The 27,613-nt window shown below is 41.4% G+C and overlaps 2 protein-coding genes across 8 annotated transcripts in view; both read left to right on the top strand.

Moving 5' to 3' along the window:
* Nucleotides 1-24,404, top strand: part of OSBPL8 (oxysterol binding protein like 8) — a 94,678-nt gene extending 70,274 nt beyond the window's left edge. For all 7 annotated transcript variants that reach the window (XM_065669254.1, XM_065669243.1, XM_065669249.1 and 4 more), the window contains 16 exons: nucleotides 2,245-2,329; nucleotides 3,473-3,644; nucleotides 8,186-8,420; nucleotides 9,808-9,992; nucleotides 10,760-10,841; nucleotides 11,517-11,615; nucleotides 12,059-12,155; nucleotides 12,505-12,603; nucleotides 14,038-14,135; nucleotides 15,486-15,575; nucleotides 16,094-16,230; nucleotides 16,553-16,738; nucleotides 18,760-18,847; nucleotides 19,245-19,347; nucleotides 19,921-20,026; nucleotides 20,281-24,404. In XM_065669254.1, coding sequence (XP_065525326.1) covers nucleotides 2,245-2,329; nucleotides 3,473-3,644; nucleotides 8,186-8,420; nucleotides 9,808-9,992; nucleotides 10,760-10,841; nucleotides 11,517-11,615; nucleotides 12,059-12,155; nucleotides 12,505-12,603; nucleotides 14,038-14,135; nucleotides 15,486-15,575; nucleotides 16,094-16,230; nucleotides 16,553-16,738; nucleotides 18,760-18,847; nucleotides 19,245-19,347; nucleotides 19,921-20,026; nucleotides 20,281-20,416 — 1,998 coding nt within the window. In that variant the 3' untranslated portion in view covers nucleotides 20,417-24,404. The remainder of the gene's footprint in view (nucleotides 1-2,244; nucleotides 2,330-3,472; nucleotides 3,645-8,185; nucleotides 8,421-9,807; nucleotides 9,993-10,759; nucleotides 10,842-11,516; nucleotides 11,616-12,058; nucleotides 12,156-12,504; nucleotides 12,604-14,037; nucleotides 14,136-15,485; nucleotides 15,576-16,093; nucleotides 16,231-16,552; nucleotides 16,739-18,759; nucleotides 18,848-19,244; nucleotides 19,348-19,920; nucleotides 20,027-20,280) is intronic.
* Nucleotides 24,405-24,526: 122 nt separating this feature from the next.
* On the top strand, nucleotides 24,527-26,755 carry BBS10 (Bardet-Biedl syndrome 10). Its single transcript, XM_065669233.1, has 2 exons — nucleotides 24,527-24,711; nucleotides 24,790-26,755. The coding sequence occupies exons 1-2, from the start codon at nucleotides 24,527-24,529 to the stop codon at nucleotides 26,723-26,725; spliced, it is 2,121 nt and encodes a 706-aa protein (XP_065525305.1). The 3' UTR covers nucleotides 26,726-26,755.
* Nucleotides 26,756-27,613: the final 858 nt, after the last annotated feature.

Here is a 27,613-nt window from a genome sequence, read left to right as displayed (position 1 = left end):
TAATCAAGTAGAGGAACTCAAGATCCACAAACAGTTATTCAAAAATAAGTGAACATACTTAAATATTCACTACAAATTATTCATTCAGTTTTAATCAAGGCATTGTTAAAGAACATAGGGTAATATAGCTTTCTTGCATTAAAACAAAACAAACACCAAAGCCACACTTCCTCTCTTAAATTATAGTAATCTGGTACAGAGTAGTGTACCCTGCTTGGCTGCATTATAATCCTAAAGGGCAGGTCCTGCAGGCAGAGGTCTGCCTTTAGTCCATGTCCTGTGACCTGACAGTTCCGAGGACTGGGGATGGCCAAGCCCTTCACACAGCACTGATGCACCCACAGTGTCACGGTACTCTCCATGCAGCGCCCAGCACCTCCCCACCCCTGCTTGGCGCTGCTCTGAGCTGTGGTGCTCACATTTCCACAGGGACCTGCAGGGAGTGAGACCTCTTCCCTGCCTGCCTGCCCTCAGGGTGAGGAGTGCTCATGCATGGAGTGGTCCCTCCTGGTTCTTGTTAGCTGCTCACTCCTAATCCTGTGTTGCAGCTTCTCCAAAGACTTTTCGTAGGTGCATCTTTCCACTCTCTCGGAGAGGGACTGAGGGTTGGAATCTTGTTCCTAACACCCTAGCTGCTGTTACTCATACTGACTATTTAGAAGTTTCTGATCATTTACACCAGCACTAGCTTGCCTGTATTGGTATTTAAGTGCCACCAAGACTCCTTGTGACCCACCTCTTGCCTTCAGAAGCGTTCTGGCTGTTTCATTTGCTTGCTTCTAAAATACCTGCCTTTATTTGCTTTTGCTCAAAACTTCTGCTGGCTTTCCAGTTCCCTCTTTTAAGTCTTGTACTGGCTTTTCATTAGGCTTCTCTGTGGGAAATCAGTTAAGACCAAAATATGTTAACACACCAGTTAGGCAGGCTTAACCCAGCTTTTCAACAATAGCTTCAAGTATGTTTAATACAGCCCTCTTTGCCTATCAGTTGTCTTAGTTACCATATGTAAACTATTTTTCAAGGGGCTTTTAAACGGTGGGGTTAGCCTTTCATTCCAAAACGAAGCTTGACAGAAATGGAAAGGTCTTTGGGATTTGTTTATTTTTTTAATTTGGTAAGTGAAGAACTTCACTGTGAAAATTAAACTTTGTCATTTGACATCCTCTGTGTGTCATTGAACATAATGTTATGGTGTCCTGCTGATACCCTTTATAGAGAGACTTAAGCATCTAAATTACTTTTATGGACTTGGGCATCATTTTGTTTTTTTTCCTATTAAAATGCCAAGCCTAAAGTTAGGCACCTAAATATTTTGTGGAATTGACTACTGTATAGGAGTAAGGTTGAAGGGGAAGCAGGGAGGGGAAAAAGGGTTAGTGGGTTTCTGTAGCAATACATAGTGTTTGGGTGGGAGAAGCTACTTCCATTTTATGTAAATACCGATTGACTTGTCTGTCTTCTGAAGACAGGCAGAAATTATGCAGTACTGCAGCACAGGATGGTGCTGAGACACGAAACATTGACATATAAAGTAAGCATGAACTGGATCACTGAAGAAGGCCTCCTGTTCTCTGCAAGAGTTTGGCTTGCCTTCATGTCTCTCCGTGCTGTGATCCATAGCATCCTTCTAGGAATTGAGAAGAACCTTTGCTCTCATGAGGAACAAATGTGACTGGAGAGGGAAGAGCCAGTTACTGTACAAATGTGGGATCTTCTACTGGCAGCATTTGTTGTAAATCAATTTCCTTAAACCACCCCACAAACATGTCTTGTTTTGCTTGCTTTCAGTCTTACCTCTTCAGCTGAAACACTGAGCTGATGAGGAATAGCTTGTCCCTTGTGAGCTCTCTACACCCATCTGCAGGGATCCCTGGGAAGTGAGGGTGACTTCCCCATGGTGTTGCTTTTGATGCTTTTGTCATCTTGCTATAAGTAGCATCAGCAGAGCATTTCCAAGTTACTATGCCAAGTCTAATTTACAAAAAAGAACCCACCAAAATCATTTGAATCCCAAAGACCGTTCTTTTTAAAGTGGGGTTGAATTGGGAGCTATACTTAGAATCAAGTCTTTGAAGAACAAATCCAGTAAAAGAGGGCTGTCCATCTTTCCATTCATGTCTTCATTAGATGTTGCTGAGTGACAGTAAATAGCCCTGCAGTGTGTCAGCTTGTTATTACATGGAATGATAAACCGTAAAACTGAACTAAAACATCTGATGCTGTTACTTTTTTTTCTATTTCAAGGGTCCCAAAGGTGAAGCAGTTGGTTCTATAACTCAGCCGTTGCCCAGCAGTTATTTGATCATCCGAGCTGCTTCAGAATCAGATGGTAAATAGATATTTCAGTGGTTTTCCACACTGACAGCAGCTAGTTATTAGAAAGAGATGGCTTCAGTTGGCTTACCAGGTCTGTTACAGCACTGTGGTTGCAGTTTAATCACTGTTAAGGTTCTCCCTTAACTTAGTGCCTTCAGTTGTGTTGGTACTTGTAGTTTTTCATGGTTGTCAAAGGAAAATTTGACTTGAAGAAATTCTCATTGAACAAATTGTCATTGAACTCCTTGCAATTGCTTTGTGTTGGCTGGGTAGAGGAGGCGAAAGGGCTTATTTCAGATTTAACTGTATTACTATACATCTAAATACTCAAGCTAGTACATGTCTAAAGTACTAATGTGAACATACTTGCTTTCTAATGAAAGCATTTGTGTGTTATTAAGTGCAGCAGTTAAACAGAGTTCTAGTAGTAATTCCTTCAAAATACAGTTTTATGACACCCTTTATCACTCTGACAGTGGTGGTCAATATCAGTGCAGTTATCTTCAAAGGTTACAATTTGGAAACAAAATTTGGGATTGTTGTGTAACCTGTCTAGTAGCTGCTTTCCTTCTACTGGTTAATTAAGCATACCCCTGCAGACTTTAAAAGTAGGACTCTACTTGCTTCTGTATTGAAAAATCTATTAGATACATAGAAGTGAAGAAATAAGGAGTGGAAAAAACGCATAATCTGTTTAGTTGCCTTTTGCAAAAATGAAATGGCATTTATATGCTATCATTATAGGTCACTTCCCACACTATTACTGTATTCCATGAGCAAATTTTGCCAGTTGATATAGTTACTTGGTCTCCAGAACTAGGGAGGGCTGCAGGCAACTTTGGAGAAATTCAACAGACAGGGCTTGGGTGGAACCATATCTGTATTAAGGAAGAAATGCTGGAATCTGCTCTAACAGAATCATAATCTACCTTGCTTATCTTACCCTGAAGCATCCCTTCTACCAGAGCTGGGTAGTTTTGAGTTGTTTTGATGTCCCCACCAGATTATAAAACCCAATGCATGTAAAGTGGAACAACTCTGAAGTGTGTTCAAAGGCAATGTAAGCAGATACAAAATGATTGTGAAATTAGGACATGGAAGTTTTATAGTTCAGTTAAATCCTTAATTTTTAGTCTAGTAATGAATTTGTCTTTAGGCAGGTGTTGGATGGATGCCTTGGAGCTGGCACTGAAATGTTCAAGTCTGCTTAAACGAACAATGATTAGAGAAGGTAAAGAGCACGATTTGAACTCTTCAGCAGACAGTACCCATGTGTCTCTCTATGGTCTGCTTCGTGCTAACAACTTGCACAGTGGAGAAAACTTACCGTAAGTGAATTAATTACTAAACCTGATTGTCCTTTTGGCAGAACCTTGTAGTGAGAACTTCTTTACAGGGAAAATCTCTTTCCAAGGTTGCAGTTCTTTTTGCTCCTGAATTCTCTTCATATGCCGTATTTGCACTATGTTTTATATTGTATGTGGATAAAATGAAAACATCTTTTTCTTTTTTTTTTTTTCTTTCAACCAAAGTGGATACAGAGGAAAGTTTAGCCCAAGAGCTCAAGGTTGAGTATCACATCAGTAAGTTTAAGTACTCAGACTGTTAAAGTTTTAATTATTTTGTATCTTCAAGTTAGCTTCACCTGAAAACAATAAGTTTAGTACATGTGACGCAAGTTGGTAGATGTGAATATAAGCTGCTGTTCTTTGGTTTAAAGAAATTAATAATAGTATCGTTAGTTAAATGGTTTCAGCATGTCTCAGCTTTGAATCATCAGATGGATGAATAACGATTCAGTCACCCTACTATTAAATTAAGTGCACAAAAGTTGACATTTTCTGGTATCACCTGGTATCTAATGTCTGTGCGCCCTTGAGTAACTCCCTGTTTATTTCAATAAATACTTTCAGCCAGATTTTTGGGAGCTTTTGTGGAAATATATTATTAGACAATGAAATATATTATTGAACAATGAGTGGTGTTTTCAAACACTTCAATTGTGGTACCAAAGTGCATCAGAAAATATAAAAGATTTAGTCATTTATTTGAAATAATTGAGTCTGAAGCTTGTGCTATGCAGTTTCTTGTGGTAATCTTCCACCAATTGAATGTACTTTCAGGTGAACACAAATTTATTTCAAATAATCTTTCTCATGCATGAAGATTTAACTGTCCATCTCTCTTTTCTGGGTGGGCAGGAATTTTGTGCTGCTTTTAAGAGCATGATGCTGTATTTGTGACAGAAGACCTGGACTGGGAGATATGCAATTCGTTCTTCCACATGTAGTCTGAGAACAGCACTGAAAAGGCCAATTATTGCCTCTGGCCCAGACTCAAGGCCCTGTCCAGATAATAAAGCAGGCTCAGCTACAGTTTTGCTCCTTCTTTTAACTCATGGAAACAATAAAACTGCTGTGTACAATTCAGCTGGAGATCTATGCTCATGAATAGTACCTTAATATCAGCAGCTGGCCCAGATTACTATCATAGCAATTAACTACAAATGTAGACTAATGGTATAATTAAGTAGATCTTTGGATATAGCATAATCTAAGACTATTGAGTATGCTTAACTATCTAAGCATCAAAACCTGCAGGCCTACTTTTAATGGGCTTGGCAGGAGAGGGAGAAGAAAGGTGAAAGCAGTTTTAACTTCAACTACGAGCTAGCTTTTTTAGGCACATTAATAGCAAGAGGTGGTTCAAAGAACACATTGGACTGATACTTGTTGAAGATGGTCACCTGAAAAATAGAGATAAAAAATCTGGAGACATTCAATGTTTTTTTTTGCCTTGGTCTTTTAATAATACTAGTAGACCTTGGGCTGCACTGTCCTCTGGGTTTGAGGACCCTGAACACAGGAACAGTGATCTTCCATTTGTGGACACTGAAGTGTTTTTAGAGACCAATTGTATCAGCTCAATGTTCATAAGACCATGAAGCCTGATGGGTTTCATCCCAGAGTATTGAAGAAACTAGTGGATGTTACAGCAAGACCCCTCTCAATCATCTACCAAAGGTGTGGGCAGTCTGGAGAGGTCTCTGCTGACTGGAAGCTAGCCAACATTATTCCAATTCACAAGAAGGGTGTGAGAGAAGACCCAGGAAACTACAGACCTGTTAGTCTAATCTCAGTACCTGGAAAAAAACATGGAGACAATCATACTGGGTGAAAGACATATATAGAGAACACTGCAGTCACTGGACACAGTCAGCATGGGTTCACAAAGGGAAAGTGCTGTTTAAGTAATTTGATATCCTTCTGTGATCAAGTCAGCTGCCTAGTGGATGAACAGCAGGTGGTGGATGTTCCTTATCTGGGTTTTATTAAGGCTTTGAAGCACGCTTCTAGACAAGTTACCCAGCTGTGAGATGAGCAGGTTCACAATGCACTGGGTGAAGAAATGGCTGAAGGGCAGGGCTCAGAGGGGTAAATGGGGCTACCTCTGGCTGGTGACCAGTCACCAGCAGTGTTCGTCAGGGGTCAGTCCTGGGGCCTGTTCTGTTCGGTATTTTTATCAATGATCTTGATGCAGGAGTTGGATTCATCATTAGCAAGTTTGCTGATGATACTGAACTGGGAGGTGCTGTGAACTCCCCTGAGGGGCGAGGAGCCTTGCGGAGGGATTTATATAGACTGGAGCATTGGGCAGACATCAGTGGCAGGAAATCTAACAAGAACAAATGGCAGGTTTTGTGCCTGGGGCCGAGTAACACCAGGCAGAAGTGTAACCTGTGAGAGGAGTGGCTGGGCAGCAGCCCTGTGCAGAGGGGTCTGGGGGTGCTGATTGGCTGCGGCTGCGGCTGGAGCCAGCAGTGTGTGCTGGCAGCCGAGAGGGCAAGTGCATCAAACACAGCATAACAGCATAACCAGCCAGCCAAAAGAGGTGATGATCCCTACTGTGTTCATAGTATCAGCCAGGCTGGAAAAGACCTTTAAGATCACAAGTGCAGCCCTCACCCCAGCACTGCCAAGGCCACCACTAACCCGTGTCACTGGGGGCCTCGTCTGCGCAGTTTGCGAGCACTCCCAGGGACAGATTCCACCGCTGCCCTGGGCAGCCTGTTCCAATGCCCGAGCACCCTCTCTGGAGAATGTCCAACCTAAACCTCCCCTGGTGCAACTTGAGGCAGTTACCTTTTGTCCTGTCACTTATTACTTCAGAAAAGAGACCAGCCACCTCCTCTCTCCATCCTCCAGCATTGTTTCCCCCTAGGCCTTCTTCTCCACACTAAACACCCCCAGTCCCCTCAGCTGCTCCCCCTCACACTTGTGCTCCAGACCCTTCACCAGCTCCATTGCCCTTCTCTGGACCTGCTCCAGCACCTCAGTGTCTTTCTTGTAGTGAGGGGTCCAGAACTGAAGACAGGATTCGAGTTGCGGCCTCACCAGTGCTGAGTACAGGGAGATGGTCACTGCCCTGGCCCTGCTGGCCACGCTATTGCTGATACAGGCCAGGATGCCATTGGCCTTCTTGGCTGCCTGGGCACAAGCTGGCTCATGTTCAGCCATCAGTCAGCACTCCCAAGTCCTTTTCTACTGAGCAACTTTCCAGGCACTTTCCCCCAACATTGCATGGGGTTGTTATGGCCCAAATGCAGGACCTGGCACTTCGCCTTGTTGAACTTCATACCATTGGCCACAGCCCATCTATCCAGCCTGCCCAGATCCCTCTGCAGAGCCTTCCTGTCCTCCAGCCCAACTTGGTGTCACCTGCAAACTTTGTGGGGGTGCACTCAATCCCCTCATCCAGATCATCAATGGAGATATTAAACAACACTAGCCCTAACACCAAGCCTGAGAGACATCACTAGTGACTGGTCACCACCTAGATGTGACACCATTTACCACCAATCTCTGGGCTCTGCTATCCAGACAGTTTCCAACCCAGCGAAGAATACACCTATCCAGCCCATGAGCAGCCAGTTTCTTCAGGAGGATGCTGTGGGAGACAGTCTCAGATGCTTTACTGAAGTCCAAATAGACAATGCCCACAGCCTTTCCCTTGTCTGTTAAGTGGATCGCCTTGTTGTAGAAAGAGATCAGGTCGATCAAGCAGGACCTGCCTTCATGAACCCATGCTGATGGGGCCTGATCCCCCTGTTTTCCCACATGTGCTTTGTGATCTCACTTGGGGTTATCTGCTCCATGTCCTTCCCTGGCATTGAGTTCAGGCTGACAGGCCTCACCTTGAGTCCTGTCTGCAGTTCTGGGCCCCAGGATTTATATGAAGGTCCTTGAATGTGTCCAGAGGAGGCCAACAAAGCTGGTGAAAGGGCTGAAAGGAATGTCCTGTGATGCGTGGCTAAGGACTTTGGGTTTGTCTTGTTTGGAGAAAAGGAGGTTGAGGGGTGACTTAATTTCCTTCTCCAGGTTCGTGAGGAGGGGAAGTGGAGAGGGAGGTGCTGAGCTCTTCTCCCTGGTATCTAGTGCTAGGGAATGGCTCAAAGCTGTATCAGAGGACATTCAAAATTGACATTAGGAAATGTCTCTTTACCTAGAGGGTGGTTAAGCACTGGAACAGGCTTCCTGGAAAGGTGGTTGATGCCTCAAGCCTGCCAGTGTTCGAGGAATTTGGACAATGCCCTTAATAACATGTTTTAACCATTGGTCAGCCCTGAGGTGGTCAGGCAGTTGGACTACATGATCATTGTGGGTCCTTTCCAATGGAACTATTCTAAACTTGGTGTGTTTGACAGTTCACTGAGAAGAATGTATCCTATATGTTTCCAGCAAAGCTAGTTTGACGTTACTGCCAGATCAAGCTTGAAATGGGCAGTTTTATCATGAATTTTATTAAGATCCTGTTTTGGACACATGATATCATTGTGTGAAGATTCAATAGCCTTTGTTTTTTTTTGTAGGTTGAATGACAGTGAAATTGAAAGGCATCACTTTAAAGATCACGATATGTACTCTGACAAATCTGATAAGGAAAATGACCATGACCACGAGGAATCCGATAATGATGGATTGGGGAAAAGCGAAGAAAGTGATAGCGACACATCGGAGCGGCAGGATGATTCTTACATTGATCCAGAACCAATTGATATCAAGGAAACTACTTACGTAGAACAGAGTCATGAAGAACTTGGGGAGGTAAAAGTGCTGTTGATGTGGCAAGCAAGCAGCTTCTCCATATAGAAAGCTGATATTAGTCTGTGTTTGAAAGCTGACTTGCAGGATTGGCTTTCATATTTTCAGCAATAACGGAGAGGGGGGAAGTTCTGTTCACTTGTGCTCTACTTTGCCACTCTTGTGCTTGTGTCTGATATTTTGACAGATGATGAGATTATCTGTAATGTTGCTCAGACAGAAGGTGCTCAGTTTGAAAGGGCCACATGCAGCAGAAGCTGGCTATATCTATTTGTCCTTTTGTTGTTATTTCTGTCTCATTTTTATTAACTTATGCCTGTTATTTTCTTCAAGTAAAAATCTCCAAGTTGAAGACTTTAATTCAAGCTGACACCTCTTTTTGTACTGCAAGAGAGGAGTTAAGCACCTGTGGGGTCTGCAGAATTCAGTGGAACTTGCTGTGTTTCTGATGTCCCCTTGCATTCTAATAAATAAGGTGCCCCAGAGCTGCCATTCTACTTATGCAGGTTGTCTTACATATCTACACAAGCAAACACAACGGGGATTTGTATGTTTTACTTACTTGAAAGATACAAAAAAACTTAGTAACAGAAATTTAAGTGAGCTTTTTCACAAATCTTCACTTTATTCTCAGGTGCTAATGACAAGATTTTTCATACCCATGGGACATAAATACTTTGTCCTTTATTGCCTTCTACTGTTGTTTCCAGGAAAAGCAGTAATTTAGGAAAAGTTGAGTTTAAGTTGACAGTAAATTCTTGAGTATGCATTTTTGAACTGTTCTGGAAGGAGGGATGCTTTCCCTACAACCTTTGCTGTTGATTTCAGAAACTCTAAGGAAGAATATCTCCCCTCTTCTTGGATGGAAAGGAGCACAATGAAGTGTGGCTTCTGGTTCTGCATACTTACCCCTGAGCAGTGGTTTTCTTTAAGGAAAGAAAACCCACTGATGTTGTTGACTGGTCAAATAAAAAGCATAAGTGTGGCAACTTCTGTGGTGGGGAAAAGTTGGTAGAATTAACAGCTGTAATAGCTGTAGAAGTCCTGCACATGAGAACACAGGTTAATGTATTTGATTGGTACCTAGGAAAGGACTAAGGGAGGATCCCTGAATAACATTCTACCTTAGTATTTCTCTTTTAGGGCTGATAAAAACAAATTCACTTTTTAATGCTGAATAGTAACAGCATACGTCATTAAAGATGTATCATGGGTGTATTTAGAGAAACTTGGGGTTTTTTTTTCTCCCATAGCTGCTCCAGCTTCTTTGAGTAGTTCATCTGAAGTATCCATTTTTCCATTCTCATTGCGTCTTTAGAATGTGTTGATTTGTCTTCTGGAGGATTATTTTCTTTTTCCTTTTCTGTAAGCATTTTTTTGTTCATCCTAGGCGGGGGAGGCTGCTCAGACAGAAGTAGTGTCAGAAGAAAACAAAAGTCTAATCTGGACACTACTGAAGCAAGTCCGGCCAGGAATGGACTTGTCCAAGGTTGTACTGCCTACATTTATCTTGGAACCTCGATCTTTCCTGGACAAGCTGTCTGATTATTACTACCATGCAGACTTTTTGTCTGAGTAAGTCAATCCTATCTCTGGTTTTCATTCTTTTAATTATTTAAACTAAAATGGGCTAACAGCGTATACTGAAACATTTGATCTGGTCTGCTTAAACACTGTAGAATGCTTAGAATCTGAGTGTTTGTCTGAAAGTGTATCAGTCATCACATGTCCTTGTTTTTGAAAACTAACTGCCTGAGAGCTCATATGGTAATTCTTGAAGTCTAGCCCTCTTGGTAATTTAACAGCAGTTGCGTTACAGACATTTCTGATTTAGCTTTTGGAGACTGGATGGCAGACTTTGCAAAATTAGGCTTGCTTTATTTTTTTAGGAGGCATATTCAAAATGGGTAAAACAGTACTGGTTAATCTTTTTAATACAGTATGAAGTTCATTCAGATTTCTAGTTCCCTTCTCAAATGTAGGTAATAAATAAATGACCTTAAATTGAAATATTATTCAACTCTGAGTCCTGTACATGAGTAATGCAGTTCTCTAAAGCAGTATCTTATAAATGGACGATCTTCAGTATTACTGGAACAGGATCTAATGTTACAAAGAACAGGCTCAATTATGGAAATACCATTGCTGGGGTTTTATTTCCATCTTCAGACAACTATTTGAAAAGTGTGAATTTGAAGCACTCAGGCTGCAAGTTTTACAGTAGCACCAATCACAAACCCTTTGTTTAAGTCAGCTCCTAGATTCAAGATACATCACAACGATTGATATGTGTGCCGTAACTTAAATACTGGTATTTGATGCGTGTTCTGTTTGTTTCATAGAGCTGCTCTTGAAGAGAATGCTTACAACCGAATGAAAAAAGTAGTGAAGTGGTATTTGTCAGGATTCTACAAAAAGCCAAAGGTATCCTGTCGCATATTATTTTGTCTTTAAGTCATTGTGTCTGGTTTGAGGGCTCAGGGATGTGCTAGAGTAAGTTTTCTCTTTAGATTATATTCTTGGGTGTTTTTTAAAAGCAAGGTTAACTTTGTTATTTACACATATTGACGTTTTTGGTCTCTAGCCATGCTTAGAATAGATTGTATTCAACTGGGTTTTTTCCATTGGAATAGAAGTTGAACTAAATATTTTGTGATAAAGTGGAGCCACTTCTATGTTTACCTTTCTTCCATGATAACATGCTGCAGCTGGAGGATTAATATTTCCACTACTTATTTAGCTTTACACTAAATACTCTTTATAGTTCTGTTGGTGGGAAACAGTAGTGAAAGAAGAAAGTACTCACTACCCAACTTGAGACAAAGGTCTGTAACAATTTTCATACAAAAAGACCTTATATTCTGTTTGTCCTTAAGTGTAGCCTGGAATAGGTAAGCAGATAGACCAAATCTATGTCAATTTCCTTAGAGTGAGGAGCAGAGTAACTCAGCATAATACTCAAATGATGAACTCAAGTACAGTGTTCTTTAGCATACATGCTATGGTTGTATTTTTTCTGTGTCTTCAGTGACAGACAGATAAAGTTTTTGAGTTCTGTACCTGCATTGTATGGTTACTCTCTGTTCTATTTCTGTTTAGGGACTAAAAAAGCCGTACAATCCTATACTTGGTGAGACCTTCCGCTGCATGTGGATTCATCCAAGGACGAGTAGCAAGACTTTTTATATTGCAGAACAGGTAGCTGCAATAACTGGAAGAACTATTTTAAAGAAAAATAAATGTGTAGCATTTTTGTGGTAGCCAAATGGTGTGATGGTTTCAGAAAATGTATTTAAATGTATGAGTTATATTCTAGTTATCTCCTCGTAAGAATAGGTTTTTTACAGATGTCTCTTTTAAGTAGTCTTCCTAGAGAGACAGATGTTTGCAGCATTTCTGTTCCCTCTTTCTATAACAAAAGTCAGGTGCTAATTTTATTAGCTTTTGAAACTATGTGTTTGCTTGATCTTTATCTTTAAAGATTATAGTCACATTTCACATATATTAACTGTATTCTTATCATGTGCAGCCTGAATTTTGCATTCTGTTACTATTGCCTCAAGGTCTATGCTATATTACATGTTCCTTTTTTCTTCTTTTGCCTTTTTTTTTTCTTCAAATATGTGTTTTTTTCCCAACAGGTGTCTCATCATCCTCCAATATCTGCCTTCTATGTTAGCAACCGCAAGGATGGTTTTTGCCTTAGTGGTAGCATTCTGGCCAAATCAAAATTCTATGGTAAATAATGGATACTTTTTTGCTTGTATGTTTATAAAGGAGTATAAAATCAGTGCAAATGACATGTTTTGTGGATGAGAGAAGGCTGTTAGAAGATTCAGGGGGTTGATCATTGTATTATCTATTCCTTGAGAAGTTTCTGCTACTGGTCTTTGGAATTGTAATTTCTATTTTTTGGAGCATTTTAAGTTTTTAATTGGAGAAGCTGTGTATTATAGTGGTTTCACTAGACAGGATAGACTGCAATGATAAATATACCACTGTTCTTAATTTTATTGCTCTGTTATTATGAAATGTTGACTGTTGTCTTGCGGGATGATAAATACGATATGCTGTCTTTGAATTTCAGGGAATTCATTATCTGCCATACTAGATGGAGAAGGACGGCTAACATTCCTAAACAGGGGAGAAGATTATGTAATGACAATGCCATATGCCCACTGTAAAGGTAATGGGCTTTTTTTCATTCTCTGGATGGCAAAATTATGAAAACAGAAGTTTATTATTCTAAATACTACATAGTATAATGTGCTGACTTTGGGCTTGTCAGCTGAGTGTTCAGAATATTAGCAGTATTGGTGGCTCTAGTCTTCCACATATTTTACCAGGAGAAAAATACATCTGTTATTTAAGCAGTGATATATTTTTACAGAAAATCTATTTATTTATTTTCCACAAATAGTAAGAGGATATTTGTATCTATCTATCATTACATGGCAGTAAATTACTGTTCGTAATTTAAATATACATTAAATAAATGTACTGTTTAAAATGAACAGTTTTGATCTTTTCCAGTGTTTTCCTCTTATAAAAGGCAGTGTAGTATCTATACCTCACTGTGTGATCTGAGTGTAAATCATGGCCATTTGTTTTTAGTTTCATGATGGGAAACCAGTCAGTAGTTCTTAAAGCTTTCTGGAAGGTCAGTGGTAGTACAATATACATTGCACAGTTGCTGATTTTTAAACTGATACTTATTCAGGTTTAGCTATCTGTATGTTCTCTGCCAGTATTCTCTTTCAGAGGCCTTATAGTCAGCAACGGTAGTAACTTCTTCTTTCGAGATGTATGAAAATCAATGAGCAGAATTACATAATTTGACATTAATTTTGTAAGCTCTTCTCTTCCCATTGTTCATGGAATTTTTAATACTCTGGATTTTTTTTTTATGGCTTTGGTGACAAAAATAATACTTAACAATTAAAAAGCACATAACATACATATATTTAAGTTAAACAGGAAGGAGGGGAACTAGTGTGGCTAATAAAGCCGATAGGGAGAAACAAGAATACGGAGGGAAGGAGGACTGCATGGTAAAAAAAAATGTATTTGCATGTGCATTCACTGTATGTAAAATATATTCAGTGGTTTAAATGCTGGATGACAGGGGAAAAGACAGCAATCATGGAAAAGAAATTGTGTTCAGCATTGTCAACCTTGTATTTCTAGAAGTCTTTAGGGAGGTGATCCGTATTGTCTTGCATAGGCTGTCCATGATTGTCATCACCTGTGGTCTGACTATACATACTGCTTCTGTTCAAGTGAAGTTTTTCTTTGCTCTCTTTGTCATGCAGTTATTTGCCAGGCTTATCCTCCAGTCACCTCCAATAAGACTATATATCCCCCTTGCTAGAGCCAGCAGCATACAATGCCAGAGATACGTCTCAAACCATTTTTCCTGTTTTATATGTAATTCACTTAACCCAAACAGAAACAAAAAAGATCTATCTTATGTGGCAGAAATACCATGCTTATCATTAGGAAAGGTCATCTGAAAAGATTTTTTTCTCTGGCACAGACATGTTTACTATACGAATTGTGCCCAAAGAACTTAGGGGTTTTATCTTGTTCAGTTATAAATATTGTTTTTTTTCTCTTGCAGGAATTCTTTATGGCACAATGACCTTAGAGCTTGGGGGAACAGTCAACATCACTTGTGAGAAAACTGGCTACAGTGCAACAATTGAATTCAAACTTAAGGTTAGTAAATGCTGTGAGTGGACACAAGAAGGTGAACGAGTATAATGAGAATGAAAAAGAAATATATATATATATATGGAAATTAGGTCACTCCTTAGATACAGTCTGATTTAATATGGAATTGTCTTTTTGGGGACTGAGGAATTTTCACTTTAACTGCTACATATCCAGCTATGCGTATCTAGCAAATAATGATATAATTCCTCTTAAATAAATAAATAAATAAATATTGTCCTTTGTTTTCTTAGTGTATTCTTCTGAGTCCAGAGTTTTTGTCTGAAATTTACAGTGCTGTCTTCATCCCTGGCAATAAGACATGCAAGCATATTGCTAGTGGTATGAATCTTAAGAGCACCGCTACTGGGGAAAAAGCAAAGGTCTGTCTTATCTCCAGCAGTGGCAACAGTGTGTGTCTAGGACAGTGTAAGAGCAGTGATATGATCAGTGGTTCAGGTATTTTATGTATTGTTGTTAATACACCTTGGTGACTTTTAATTCTCTAAACATGTTCAGGGTCTCTTTTAAACTCCTGGAGAGCTGTTGGAGGAGAACTCAGACCCAGGTTCCCCTCTTTTGTCTGGGGTAAACTTCAGTTGCTCGTTTTACCTCAAAGATAATGCAAAGGCTTTGGCTAACATTTATGTCAGCCTCATGCCCAGTGCTAAGCAACAGTTTGTATGGACTATTTTTGGCAGCTGTGTGTGCTGTAGGAACATCTCTCCACTCACAAAAGCTAAATAAAGGTTTCTGAACTACTTATAGATGGCTTTCACTTCTGATAAATACATTTGCCATCTTTGAGGCAGACACTGATTTAAAGCTGAACGAATAGTTGTTAAGAAGTGTGCATATGGAGGGGGAAGCTGTGTTCAATTGAAATAATACAGGAAACATAAAAGGAGGCTGTGTTGATATTTTGCCTCATCAGCCCACAGAATACATGTGCAGGTCATCAAAAAGGCCAAAGAAAATTCCAAGCAATCAATTCTGTTGTTACTTAATCTCTACATAACAAATGGCCCTTGCCAAAGTGGTGAGATTAGTGTAGCAAATGACTATGCCCGCCAAGATATCATCGTGTCATTGTTTTCTGCATTATTTTCTGTTCTCTTTCCACATTTCTGAGGCAATGCTTTTGCTCAGTAAATCCTTTAAGAACAGAGCATGAGAGAACAACTTACTATGGTTTTAGACTTGTTTTGGGGATTAAATAGGCAGAAATTACAATATTAAAAGTCACCAGGGCTGTTTGCATCACATTTCTTCATTTTTTTTCCTTAGTACTAAACAGAAATACAAAAATAAATCTGTATTAAAATAAGCATGAAAGCATTTCTTTTTGTTTTGCAGCCTTTTTTGGGTAACAATGACAGTGTTAACCAAATATCAGGGAAAATTAAGCTTGGCAAAGAAGTTCTGGCTATTTTGGAGGGTCACTGGGTAAGTAGTGATTGATGAGACTTTATATTCTGGCTGATAGTTGGGATGGGTGAAATAGCACTTAGTTACAAAAAAAGACTTAAATCTTTAAAAAGGATTTGATTAAGTACCACTTTTATAGAAAGTATCTCTTTATAGTTCTCAAGAAAGTATAAAATCAACATAGTATTATTTGCAGCTGTTAAAAGGTGGAAAAGCTGTGTAAGTTTGAGTAGTTAAGAAAGTACATTTCAGCTTGTGAAATGTTTTTAGTATATGTGTTAGTGCTAGGAAGAATGGTTACGGCACCAGCATGAAGTGTTTATACTTGTTTCAGTTCTGGTGAGGCAATACTGGCACCGCTGATTCATTGCAACTCCGCTCCAAGTCAGAACTGAATTTTAAAGTTAACTACATTCATTCAAATGAAATAAAATTCTCATCTAAAAAAAAAAAATCGGCCTTTTTCTCCCTTTTGTGTTATTTTGGCACTCTCTGTGATTATTACAATTAAGGCAACTGAATTACATATTTTACAGGACAGCGAAGTTACTATTAGTGAGAAGAAGACAGATGTTTCAGAGACATTCTGGAACCCAACGTCTGATATCAAGCAGCGTAGATTACCTAGGTACACAGTGAAGTTTGAAGAGCAAGATGACTTCGAGTCAGAGAAGTAAGTTCACTTTAGAACCATGTATAGTTATTTTGACAAAATAAAGCACATCATCTTCTCCAAATTATGAACAGATTATTGTTTCTTTCTTTCCTGTGTCTGCTGTTGTTGGTCTGTAAAACAAGAAAGCAACACTGTTAAATACAAGATTGTTATTTACAAACCTTGCAATCATGGGAAGTCTTGACGGAAATGTAGATAAAACGTATATTACAACATGGTAATATTATTTTTAGAGGTTCTTCCATTTATTTAACCTGTATCTAAGGAAATGTTTGCAATTATTTGCCAAGCATATTGTAACTCTCTGCTTGTTTGTCAGGCTTTGGCAACAAGTGACAAGAGCAATAAATAATAAAGACCAAACAGAAGCTACTCAAGAGAAATACGTTCTGGAAGAAGCTCAGAGAAAGAGTGCCAAAGAGAGGAAACTTAAGGGTGAAGAATGGACGTGCAAACTGTTTGATCAGGATTCAGTCACAGGCGAATGGCACTACAAATTTGCAGAGTGAGTCCTGATGTGCTTGTTACAAAAACTGTTTGTTAATTCCTTGCTAGGGTTGCTGAGCCTCTTCCTGTGGTTTCAGGAGCAAAAGAATGTGGATATTCAGCTCAGCTCAAACTTGTGAAATATGCAGTGCTACCTGATATTATTTATGTGCTTTAATTCAAATGCATAATTTTTTAGCTTAACTTGACTGGCCCTTTTAGTGTTGAAAAGGCAGGGACTGCTAATGCAGCAAACCTTGTTTCGTGTAACCACTGCAATGGGCTTTTTCTTTTTTATCCTTATGTGCCTCTACAAATTCATGGTATGTTCTAGTTTCTTGGCCATGGCACTTTAGGATGATGTATTGTATTCATTTCTTCCCCTCTCCGAGACTGACCAGAGCAGCTACACAGATTTTCCCAGACTGGAAAATGTGGTATATATGGGCATACCAACTGGAAGTGAGAAAAGTCTGCAAGTCAGAAAAGCCTGTGCTTAATTGAGCTGAACTCTGAGAGTAACATGTTTACAGCAATGTTAATCCTGGGACCAGGTGGTTCAGATCAGCTGTCAGATGTGGACTGCACGCATCTGTCTGTGGATCTATTTGCATGATGATCTGGATGAGAAAATGAAGACATAGCTGTCTCCCTGAGTGCTGGGATGCATTCTCTGTTCTTGCCAATGTTTGCAAAAGTCAGCTTGGAGCCTAGCCCTTTACTACCCAAAACATCTTGCCTCAGGGAATTCCCCAGCTAGACCAAATGCTCTGTGAAACACCCTTAGTTTGAACCTTCTAGTGCTCGTGATGCCTGTTCTTGTTGGAATAGCTGTGAACAGTGCAGCTGAACTGACTGTATATACCATTGAACCTTGTGTCTAACCATCAGGAAAAGTACTGCACTTTAGACCTGTTAGGTCTTAAAGCTTCAGGGGACAGCCTGTTTTGTTACTCTGCATTATCTCATGTCTCCTTGAGGCCTTGTGGTTGAAGGATGCACCATGGAAATTTTGCTGTGTGATCGAAAGCAGTCTATACTGTCAGCAGTCTCCAGACAAAACTGCTGTCTCCTTTTACACATATAATGCTGGCTCACCACCTTGTCCATGTAGAGAGCTGTCTTTCACACTTACTGTGAAAGGTGCATTCAGTGAGCTGTGGCATTTGTTAAGGTATCTGGGTTACAGATACAAAAGACCTTTGGGAGAGCATTGCCTAGTTTTGAACCCAGTTACCTATGATGATACTGAATTTGTCAGGTTACGCTAAGATGTAAATGCAGGTTTGTGACCACAACATCTGAAACAGCTACAAACTTTTTAGAAGGCATACTGGAGGAGATGAAAGGAAACCCATGCTTAATCTACTCTTGCTAAAGCTGTGCATCAGAACGATCTTCCTGCAGCTGGCTTGCAGTTAGTATCCTGAAAAGGCTGTAATTAGTGAGAATGTCAGTCTTCGCCTTTGGCAGCTGCTTGTTCTCCAGTGAGCCGTGTGTGTTCACATAATTGTATATTTTATTTATTTATTTATTTATTTATTTATTTTAAATTCTCTGTCAACCTGCACTTGGAAAAGCACTCTTGGAAAATCAGGACAAGAAAACTGTGTGTAGCTCATAGTACCTCTTGAAACCAGTCTTGATTAACATTAGCCACTTTGGGATGAAAACCGGTTTGAGGTGACTGATTCTTAACCTCTCCTTCCCAGGCATCTTCTAAAAAGAACAAAAAAGAAAAGCAGGCCAAAATAAGTTTTTAAATCCCCCAATTTCCCTGTAATTCTAAAATAATAACTGTACATTAATCAGAGGATTTTTTTTCTTCTTTTTGAAGCAGAAAACCTCTCCGTGTTTGACAAATATATATCACTAGCCAGATAAATTCAGACTGATATTGTTGGTTAATTCAATAGTTCGTACTCTTACCAGCTGGCTGAGAGTTGTTGGATGTAAAGCTTATTCTTCTTTACTTTCTTGGCTCTTCAGCTTAGCACTGGGCTGTAGGTGGTATTAATCAATTATATTTGCTTTATCTAGTACCAGACCATGGGACCCTTTGAATGATATGATCCAATTCGAAAAAGATGGCACCATCCAAACAAAAGTTCGACATCGGACACCAATGGTATGTTCCAGGTCTATTAGTGCGTGCAGCAAGATCCAGGGACTTGTATATATTGCATTATGTGTGCAAAGGTCATCAAAGCATTGGGAGCAATGGGAAATGCTGTTGTGATCCTACAAAAATGTAGTTTACCCAGTCCATAGTTTTAACTTCTGTGTTGCATCCTAAGCAGTAGAAATTACTTAATTGGATAGGAATATAAAATAACCAAACTTGAATTCAACAGTTTGATATGGATTTTTCCTTTAAACAGGAAGATGCACAAAGTGCTGATAAATCAGAAATTTTAACTTGGGCTTCTATTGGGTGTTAGTTGCTTTTAACTATTACTATTAGAATGTGCTGCTTTCCTACAGTGCTGGTTCTCTGAAATAATTCTTAAGTTTATCAACTGTAGGTTAGTGTTCCAAAAATCAAACGAAAGCCAGCCGGCCAGAAGAAAGGAGAGTGTGGTTTCTCATCCCCAGAGCCTGATAACCAGGATTCCTCTGGGAGTGAAGGTAGGACAAGATGTGTTTGCATACAGAAGTAATAAATGTATTTGATAGTTCTGTAGTCACACATACACTTCTTATCGTGATGTCTGTATTATGAAATAATGTACACTTTAGATCATAGTTCTATCCAAGCACATTCTGGAAAAACAGAAGGAGCAGAAGGGCTCAGCTCATGGTATTAATTGCAAGTTTTCCTGTCCTTTTCACCATCAGGATGTAGCATAGGTGAGCTTAAGTGCTGCACACAAGTGTGTTTGGGGGACAAATGTGTCTGTAAACTCCTTTCTTAAAACAAGATGAATTGTTCTAATTTGTAGATCATTGTGTTGCTAGAAAGTAGACTTTTATGAGTGTTGGAATGCACTGTGCTCAAAACACAGTGGTTTAAGATACTTCAAGTGCTTAACTTGCTGTCCTTCTGTCCTATAGGTGACTGAAATAAAGCTTTAGTTTTCAATAGAAGCTTAGTTAGAAAAGTTTATTCTCATTTTTGCAACTGATTTAGCTTGTCATTGGTACTTTGTTCCTTTCTTGACTTACACCTCTGAATTACATCTGGCTTTTGTATCTTTCTAGCACAACTTCTGAAGCATAACACAAGAACAAGGAAAAAAGGGGCAGACCTTGGTGAACTGCAGAGTGCCATTGAATCTATAAAGGAAACACAAGAAGAAATTAAAAGGTAGTACTAAATTAAACACTTTAAAATGGCTTAGAACATACTAATTTTCTAGCTTTTCTTCTTTGGAGGCTGGGATGTATCTTTCTGCTTTAGAAACTTGATGTCTTTAAACTATCCTCCTTCCCAAATTTTGATTGCTCATTGATGTTTCAGAATTTTCCTCAAAAACCATTTTCTGTATGGAGCCCTAACACACTAGAAAATGCCAAATTGTCTAGAATAACATTTACAGGATATTATTTTCTATTTTACAGGGACATTATGGCTCTGCGAAACAGAGTCACTTCCAATGCACCACCTGTGGACTACCATTTCTTGCAGTTTAAGCACTATGTCTTCATTTCAGTCATGGTTCTGCTACAGCTTGCCATTAATTTCTTGTTCAAATAGGAAGTGTGAACAAGGGCCTTTCTGAACTGGAATGATCAAACTGTTACTGGGGACCATATTTTAAGTCAGATTTTAAATGATGCAATATTATCTAAAAGAGCCCTGTAGCAACAGCTTACAGAACTTTGCCTCAGCATCCATGGTTCAGAATCATACTCCCGTCTACCCAGTTGAAGTAAGAATTGTGTAAGTGCCAGTACACTCTTGCTCCTGGTGTGTGCCTCTGTCTCACAGACATACAACATCAGCCTTGTGTTTTCTATTACGTCATATGCTGTACCGATGAATCTTCACTACAGACTAGATGAAGTTGAGAATTCAGAGGTCAGACCCTGTAGGTAGGATGCAACTCCTGTTATGCTAGAATGATAAACAAGCATACTTTGTTACATTTAAACTTCCCATTTTTGTAAAGAAGGAACTTTTGAAGTAGCCAACAGTTTTTGTAAATGGCATTGAGTGTTTGCAAGTAAACTTTTGTGTAAGGTCAAACAAATACATTATTATACAAAGATAACGAACGTTAGGAACTAGCAAAAAGCTGAAGTCTTTGGGAATTCTGCAGTGTAATGTCCTTGATTTGTTTTGGAAGTATGAGGTTTTGTCCTGAATTATTACTACAGTGGCTTGTAAGCCAGCTGTTTTATTTTTATAGTTTCAAAATTTCAAATTCTTCATAAAGACATTCCTGCATCTACTGTACAGAGCACCTTTTTAACAGTGCAGCACCCGGGAAGGTACTGTCTTAGTCCACTCTCTCACATGTTGTAAATGTCAAGGATTTATGGTATGTTTGGAAGTCTTGATAGATCTACAACTTTGAATTTACGTTTGTGTACGGCCTTGTCACAATTAACAGACAGACTGCTGATTGCAGGACTTTCTTCTTCTATTTGAAACAAAATGTGAAGAGGTGTGCTTGGTGTCTAGCTTGACTCGAACCTCCCAAAAGGCAGATGACGTGGAACAGAATTTGGGCACCATCATGAGTTCACTTGCAAATGAAAATGTGCATGTTTACAAGGGGAAAGTCTTCAGAAGTTGTGGGATGGCTGACAACACACATATCAAAGCAAATGAGAGTGAAACTCTTTAAGTCTTTGTTAAATGCCTCCTTACCGCAGTATATACTACCTAGCAGAACACACAGATGCACCTGTTCATTATGCTGTAGCTATACTTCTTCATGTGACGCTCAAGTTTCAATTTAAAACCAGGGTTTCTAACATTTTTGTTTGAAGAAATATATGCATGTATAGAACTTGTACAATTCAAGCAAGAAAGTTTAGTGCCAGTGTTTTATCTGGTGAATTCCTTAGGGCCAGTCAAGCATACCAAGTCAAAAAGGGGCTGTAATATTGTAGAAGTACTCTCAGTAACCCAGATGAGGCAACAGGAGGACAGGCGGCACAATGCAAAGGGCAGCCAAGTTTGTTTTTAGAGGATCTGCTCAGAAATCAAATCCATCCCAGGCAGTGGAGCAGTTCAGGGGCCACATTTGGCTTTTTACTATGGCCTGGTTACCCCTCTTCTCTTGGGGAGCCTCCCTAACTCTCTGTTCTGCATCAGTCTCACTAGTATTTAGTAAAAATACTATTTAGTTGGTTATTCGTCTAGCTCATACATGGCTGATACGTTCACACACCTCCCCTCTCTTTTACCTTTCCTTTTGTTTGTTTAAGCAAGAAACCTAAGTTTCTTGCTTAAGCAGTCAACTTCAGTTTATTCCTTACAGCTACATATTAGCATGATTTGGTCTTGAGTAATTTTCTGGCATGTGGTACCTTAACGAGAGTGATCTTATACAGGTGGGCAAGAACAAACTTGATTGGACTTCTATCTGCATTATATCTACAGCTGATGAGGTAAAATTTGTGAATGTACCGAGTCCCCAAGTTAAGTCTCTAAACAGAAACTGAAGTAGTTAGCCATGTATAAAATGGCATAAAGCAAGCAGAATATTACAGAATTAATGTTCTCAGCCTGGAATTTGGCCATTCGTTATCACATTCAGATGTCAAAGCTTTACCTAAGATCCATTACAACAAGCCTTTAACCGTATTCTGTATGAGAGTAATACAAGAAGAAACAAGTGAGAATTTGGGCAGTAACTTCAATCCCCTAAAATAACACAGCGAAATTTGTGGTGCTGAAACTCTTGACTAATAGTTACAAGCTTTTATCTCCCTTGTAAATAGAAATATCCTTCTGCCCTTTCATGTCTATTTTTTAATCACTTCTATTCAGTATCAGTTAATAAGACAGTCTGAATGTATTTTTACACAGACTGCATGGTAGTAACTCTGGATTTGCCTCAGCCAGCTGGCTGGCAGCATGGTGCTGGACAATGTCAGACTAAGTAGATACTCTATATCTGAAGTTCATATTCAGCTCAAGTTAAGTGACTTGAAGAGTCAGAGAAAACACCTGTGCTTTTTTTCAACTTATTTTTTTATTCTGTTGTACAAGCTGTTTTAGTGATGATCCACAAAGGCAAAGGATGTATGATGAAACTTCTGGAAAAGTAACATTACAGACCTCTGCTCAGCTATATTAGATAACTAATATTCTGGAAAGTGCATCAAAACTGTAGGAATTCCTGTTTTGCTGGGTTTTGTATGATGTTCCCCCATGTGAATAGAACAAAGAAATCTCTTGCCTGATTTTTACCGTACAGCTTTGTCACAGGCATGTATGAAGCCTTTTCCTCAGCACATCACCATTCTCCTGGTTCCCCACGATGTGTGGCCGATCTTGACTATTATGTACTTGAGACTGAGCTCTGCACACAATTGTAAAAATGGGTTGTACAGTTTGCAGATGTGTGAGGGCTGTGATCTCCTCCTGGTTTTTAAAGTCTAAACCAGCCCTTGTTTCCATGCTTGTTTGGGGTTTTTCTTGTACAGGAAATACTTTCAGAACTTGTTGCCATGTGCTTTTGTTGAGTTTGGTTTGTTTGTTGGGTTTTATTCGAATGCACTTGAAGCCTTTAATTTGCCATTTAGGTACAGTTAGGTAGAGATGACCTAAGGTAAGAAAAAGCAAATATGCCATGTGAAATGTAGCAAGGATCAGTTTCAGCAGCAGATGATGCTCTGCATTTCACATGTGGATTCCTTTTAAATTGACAATACATAAATGAGGGTATAGCCTGGTAGTGTCCCCACCGGGCATCCTGCAACTCAATCTCCTAAATCATTTGAAAGGTTGTCCCATAAACTGTAACGATGGTGGTTTCTTCCTACTTTTTTCCTTTCTTATTTGCTGCCCTCCTGTGCCTTTGGCAAATGATGTTTTATTTTACTAGACTGGCGTGTATGAAACAGTTTGCATCCTATGTTTTGTATTGTTTCTTAAAGGCTATCGCTTTACTGCTGTTTGTGTAAATAACGTAACGAGGATTCTGTTCATCTGGAAGTTTTAATTACTGTTATTTCAAGGGAATCCTCAAATCACAGAAAACTTAGCAGGTATTCCAGTATTGTAAACAGTGCCTTCTTGATGGGTTTCTTGCTGTTCTGAGACATGTAAAGAAGGTATGTCAAGTTTGTGCCATATGTTGTATCTGACGTTCTGTGAGGGCTTTTGTGTCGGAAAACTGACTTTCCTGCTTCGTCAGGCTCGGGGGGAGAACGACAACTATTACAACACGTTCAATTCTTCTTTCTCTCTGGCGAGCCCGGAGTGGAGGATGAGGGGCGTTCGATGCAGTGAAGCTGCTGGAATTCCAGAAACAGCCATAACAAAGCACCACCCTCAAGGACACATTATTTCGGCTTTTTACTGTTACCGTGCCCGCTGCGGTGGCACTGCCCCCTGTCCCTTCGCTAAGCGGGAGCCTCAGTCTCCGCGACACGGAGCCCGCCCTGTCCCTGTGTTCCTGCCGCCGGTACCGTGCTGTACGTCGCCGGGGCCCGCGGTTCGGTGAAGGCGTTTGAGCTGTTAAGGCGGGCGGCCGCCTCCCTCAATAAAGTCATGTCGCACCTCCGCCTCTGCGCGCCGCTCTGCCGCCTCGGGCCAAGGCCCAGTGCGCTCCACCCGCGCCGGGCCCAGGCCGAGGGCGCGGCCTGCTCCGCGCGGCGGAAGGGGCGGCGCCGAGCGGCGGCTGCCATGGCGCGGCTGCGGGAGCGCCGGCGGCTGGCGCAGGAGGCGGCGGCGCTGGCGGGCGCTGTGAGCGGCGCCCTGGGGCCGCGGGGCGGGCGGGCGCTGCTGGTGCGGGCCACCGGGGCGGCGGCGCTCACGCGGGACGGGCGGCGCCTGCTCGAGGCGCTCAGCCTGGAGCCGCCCACGGCCAGGTACGGGGCGGGCCGGGGCGGGGCGGCGCTGGGGCGGGCCGGGCGGCGCGGTCCCGTTAACGGCCCGTGTCCCCGCAGGGCGATGGTGGCGTGCGCCTGCGGCTGCCGCGCCGCGACGGGGGACGGCGCTAAGACGTTCGTTATACTGCTGGCCGCCGTGCTGCGGGGCCTCTGTGCGGCGGGCGGCGGCCTGCGGCGGGCGCTGCGGGCCTTCGAGGCGCGGGTGCTGGAGCGGGCCATGGCGCTGGGCGTGCGGCGGCACCTCCTGACGGCGCTGCCCGGGCGGCAGGAGGAGGCGGAGGCGCTGCTGGAGGCCTATCTGGCCGGGCGGCTGGGGCCGGGCGAGCGGCGGCGCCTGGCGCGGCTTTGCTCCGAGTACTACTGCCGCTGCGCCCCGGCCGCCGCCGCCCGCCCGCAGGCGCTGCGCCTCCTCGGCCGTCGGTTCGCGGAGCTGCACGCCGCCGTGGCCGGCCTCCCCGTGGCGAGCTCCAGGGTCCTGCCCGGGCTCGTACTCCGCAGGGACTTCGCGACCTACTGCCCGGCAGGGGGGGAGCTGCGGGCCGTGCTCGTCACCGAGCCCCTCCCACCCGCGCTCTCGGCCCCCGGCGTTGAGTTCGTTGTCGGCTCCGAGAGTCAGTATCAGGCTTCCCTGCAGTGGATCGCAAGGAGGACGGAAGCCTTAATGAAACACCTGCACGACAACAACATCAAGCTGTTACTGTCGAGCGTGAAGCAGGAGGAAGTAGTTATTTACTATGCTAAATTATACGGTATATCTGTGGTAGAGTGCTTATCATCGGAAGAAATGGCCCTTATTTGTGAAATTACAGGAGTATCGCCTTGTGCACGTTTCGGTGATGCCGTGCACGGAGAAATCACGGAAACCGCAGTGGCAACGTTTTGCCAGCCCCTGCTGCTCGGCTCAAAGAGATGCGCTCACATTGGCTTTACCAGTGCGTGCGCCTTTCAGCCCCATTGCCTCATTCTTTGTGGGCCAGTCGATAGTGTTAATGAGCAACACGCTGCAGCTTTACAAGAGGCCTTTATAATGCTGCAGCATCTATTTAAAACAGTTGAACAGAGGGAGGAATACAAAGCAGAAGGTGAAAGCCAGAGTGAAGCCTCAGGTGTTTGCAGTTGGCATTTTTCAGCTACTCAGATGCAACTTGCAATAGAAAATAATTATTGTAACAGTACTCAGGTTTCTGAAGGTCAGTCAGAAGCACATAGGGATGAAGCAGAGACACAGATTGTAGGCTCAGATTCACAGATACGTGATAATCCAGTACGTGTGCAAACAGACTTGCAAATACCCTCAAATCCCATCTTGCACATCAAGGAATTCAGTGGTGCCACTGAAGGAGATGGGTCTTCACGAGGTGTACAGAAACCACATGCTAAATGTGAGCATTTGGGTGCCATGCACGAGAACTATGAAAGTGATTCACTTGTGGACAGTCAGAAGCACCAGAGCACTGCTGTGTTGGCATGTAATGCTAATGCAGGCACTGCATGTGAAAGCCTAGACGTTGGCAAAGACCTAGAGGAAACCAACTGCAATATAGTCCCATTAAAACATGGAGAGAGTTGTGCAAGTACTGCACAGAATCATTCTGGCTCCCTCATAAAAGCAGGATCAGTTTTGCCAGTGGGAGGTTACTTTGAAGTCCTGTTACATTATTATATTCAGTACTATGCTAAACAGTTTCAGCAGTCAGAGGTAGCTGTTGTGTCTAATATAGTTGCTGATGCTCTGCTAAGTATCCCCAAGTCCTTGTACGGGACAACAGGACAAAACAGCTTTAACAAATTCTATCTTGGAGCCATAAATGCACTCAAAAAAAATGAGCCACTGCCTATGAATGGGAAAGGCTTAGAATCAGTGTACTGCAAATACCACTTAGTCATCTCAGTTCTTCATTGTGTTACAGAGCTGCTATCCATAGATTTAATAATTGGTGTTAAGCGGCCACTGCAAAAAGCTGAGGATTATGACTCAGAGAATGACTTCTGAAATCTCTTAATAAAAGAATGTTTTTCATTATGTGTTTTTCCTGTGCCATCCTGTCAAAAGGTTGCGTCTCAAAATCAGTGCTAGAGAATGAAAGATACCTTTTTAGACCCAGAGACCTAACGTGCTGCTTTCTTCTAAGAAGAAAAGGAAGAGAAAGGCTCACCAGCTGAGATTTGTGGAAAGCTGGGTTGTGTGCTCACAAGTTATAAGCGAGGGGGGACTTTTTTAGCCTTCGTAATAGGCTGGATTGAACGTTACTTTAAATAAAACTATTTTTGTATGTATTGTGGTTTCAAATGTAATGGGAAGAATAGAACTGTTGGTCTGTTCAGTGTAGGAGAGGCAGAGGTAGGCCACTGCAGCATATCCCAGTGAAGAATTTTCTCATCTGACAGAAGATGCAGCATTTGTATCCTTCATTGAGTTTGCTTCAGTCAGACCACTAGAGAGAATAATTTCATATCGTGACTGGCTGGCATTTGCTCTGGCAAATTAGTTTTGTGTGACATTACTTAGTACAACTATTCATTTCAACTATGCTGGGATGGGTTGTGGTGTTACTACCAAAGGCCGTGTGAAAGCTTGCATAATGCCGTTTTGTGTGAAAAACCTGAGGTGATTTTTCAGTTCAGACTTGGATCATTCAGGATTTTATTGTGGCTTTTTTGGTTTGTTTTCCTCCTCCTTTTTTCCCCCCAAGATTTCCACCCTGATAAGAGTTTCTTCCAGTTCTGTATCACCTGGATGTCAATACACCTCCCTTTGTGCTGTGTCTTAACAACTACAGGTTTGGTGGGGGAGGCTTTTGAGGTACTGAACAGCTGCAGCTGATAACGGTATCACCTTGGTTCTCTGTGCTATTGCCAATACTGAGTAATGCTTAGAATA

This window comes from Lathamus discolor, chromosome 1, assembly GCF_037157495.1.
Source record: "Lathamus discolor isolate bLatDis1 chromosome 1, bLatDis1.hap1, whole genome shotgun sequence".
NCBI lineage: Eukaryota > Metazoa > Chordata > Aves > Psittaciformes > Psittacidae > Lathamus > Lathamus discolor.
This window is presented reverse-complemented; position numbering and strand designations above follow the sequence as displayed.

Bases quoted from the DNA above. Each gene is read 5' to 3' on its own strand.
- BBS10 (XM_065669233.1), top strand. From the start codon at position 24,527: ATGGCGCGGCTGCGGGAGCGCCGGCGGCTGGCGCAGGAGGCGGCGGCG. The intron at 24,712-24,789 runs GTACGGGGCGGG...GTGTCCCCGCAG, and splicing joins CTGGAGCCGCCCACGGCCAG to GGCGATGGTGGCGTGCGCCT.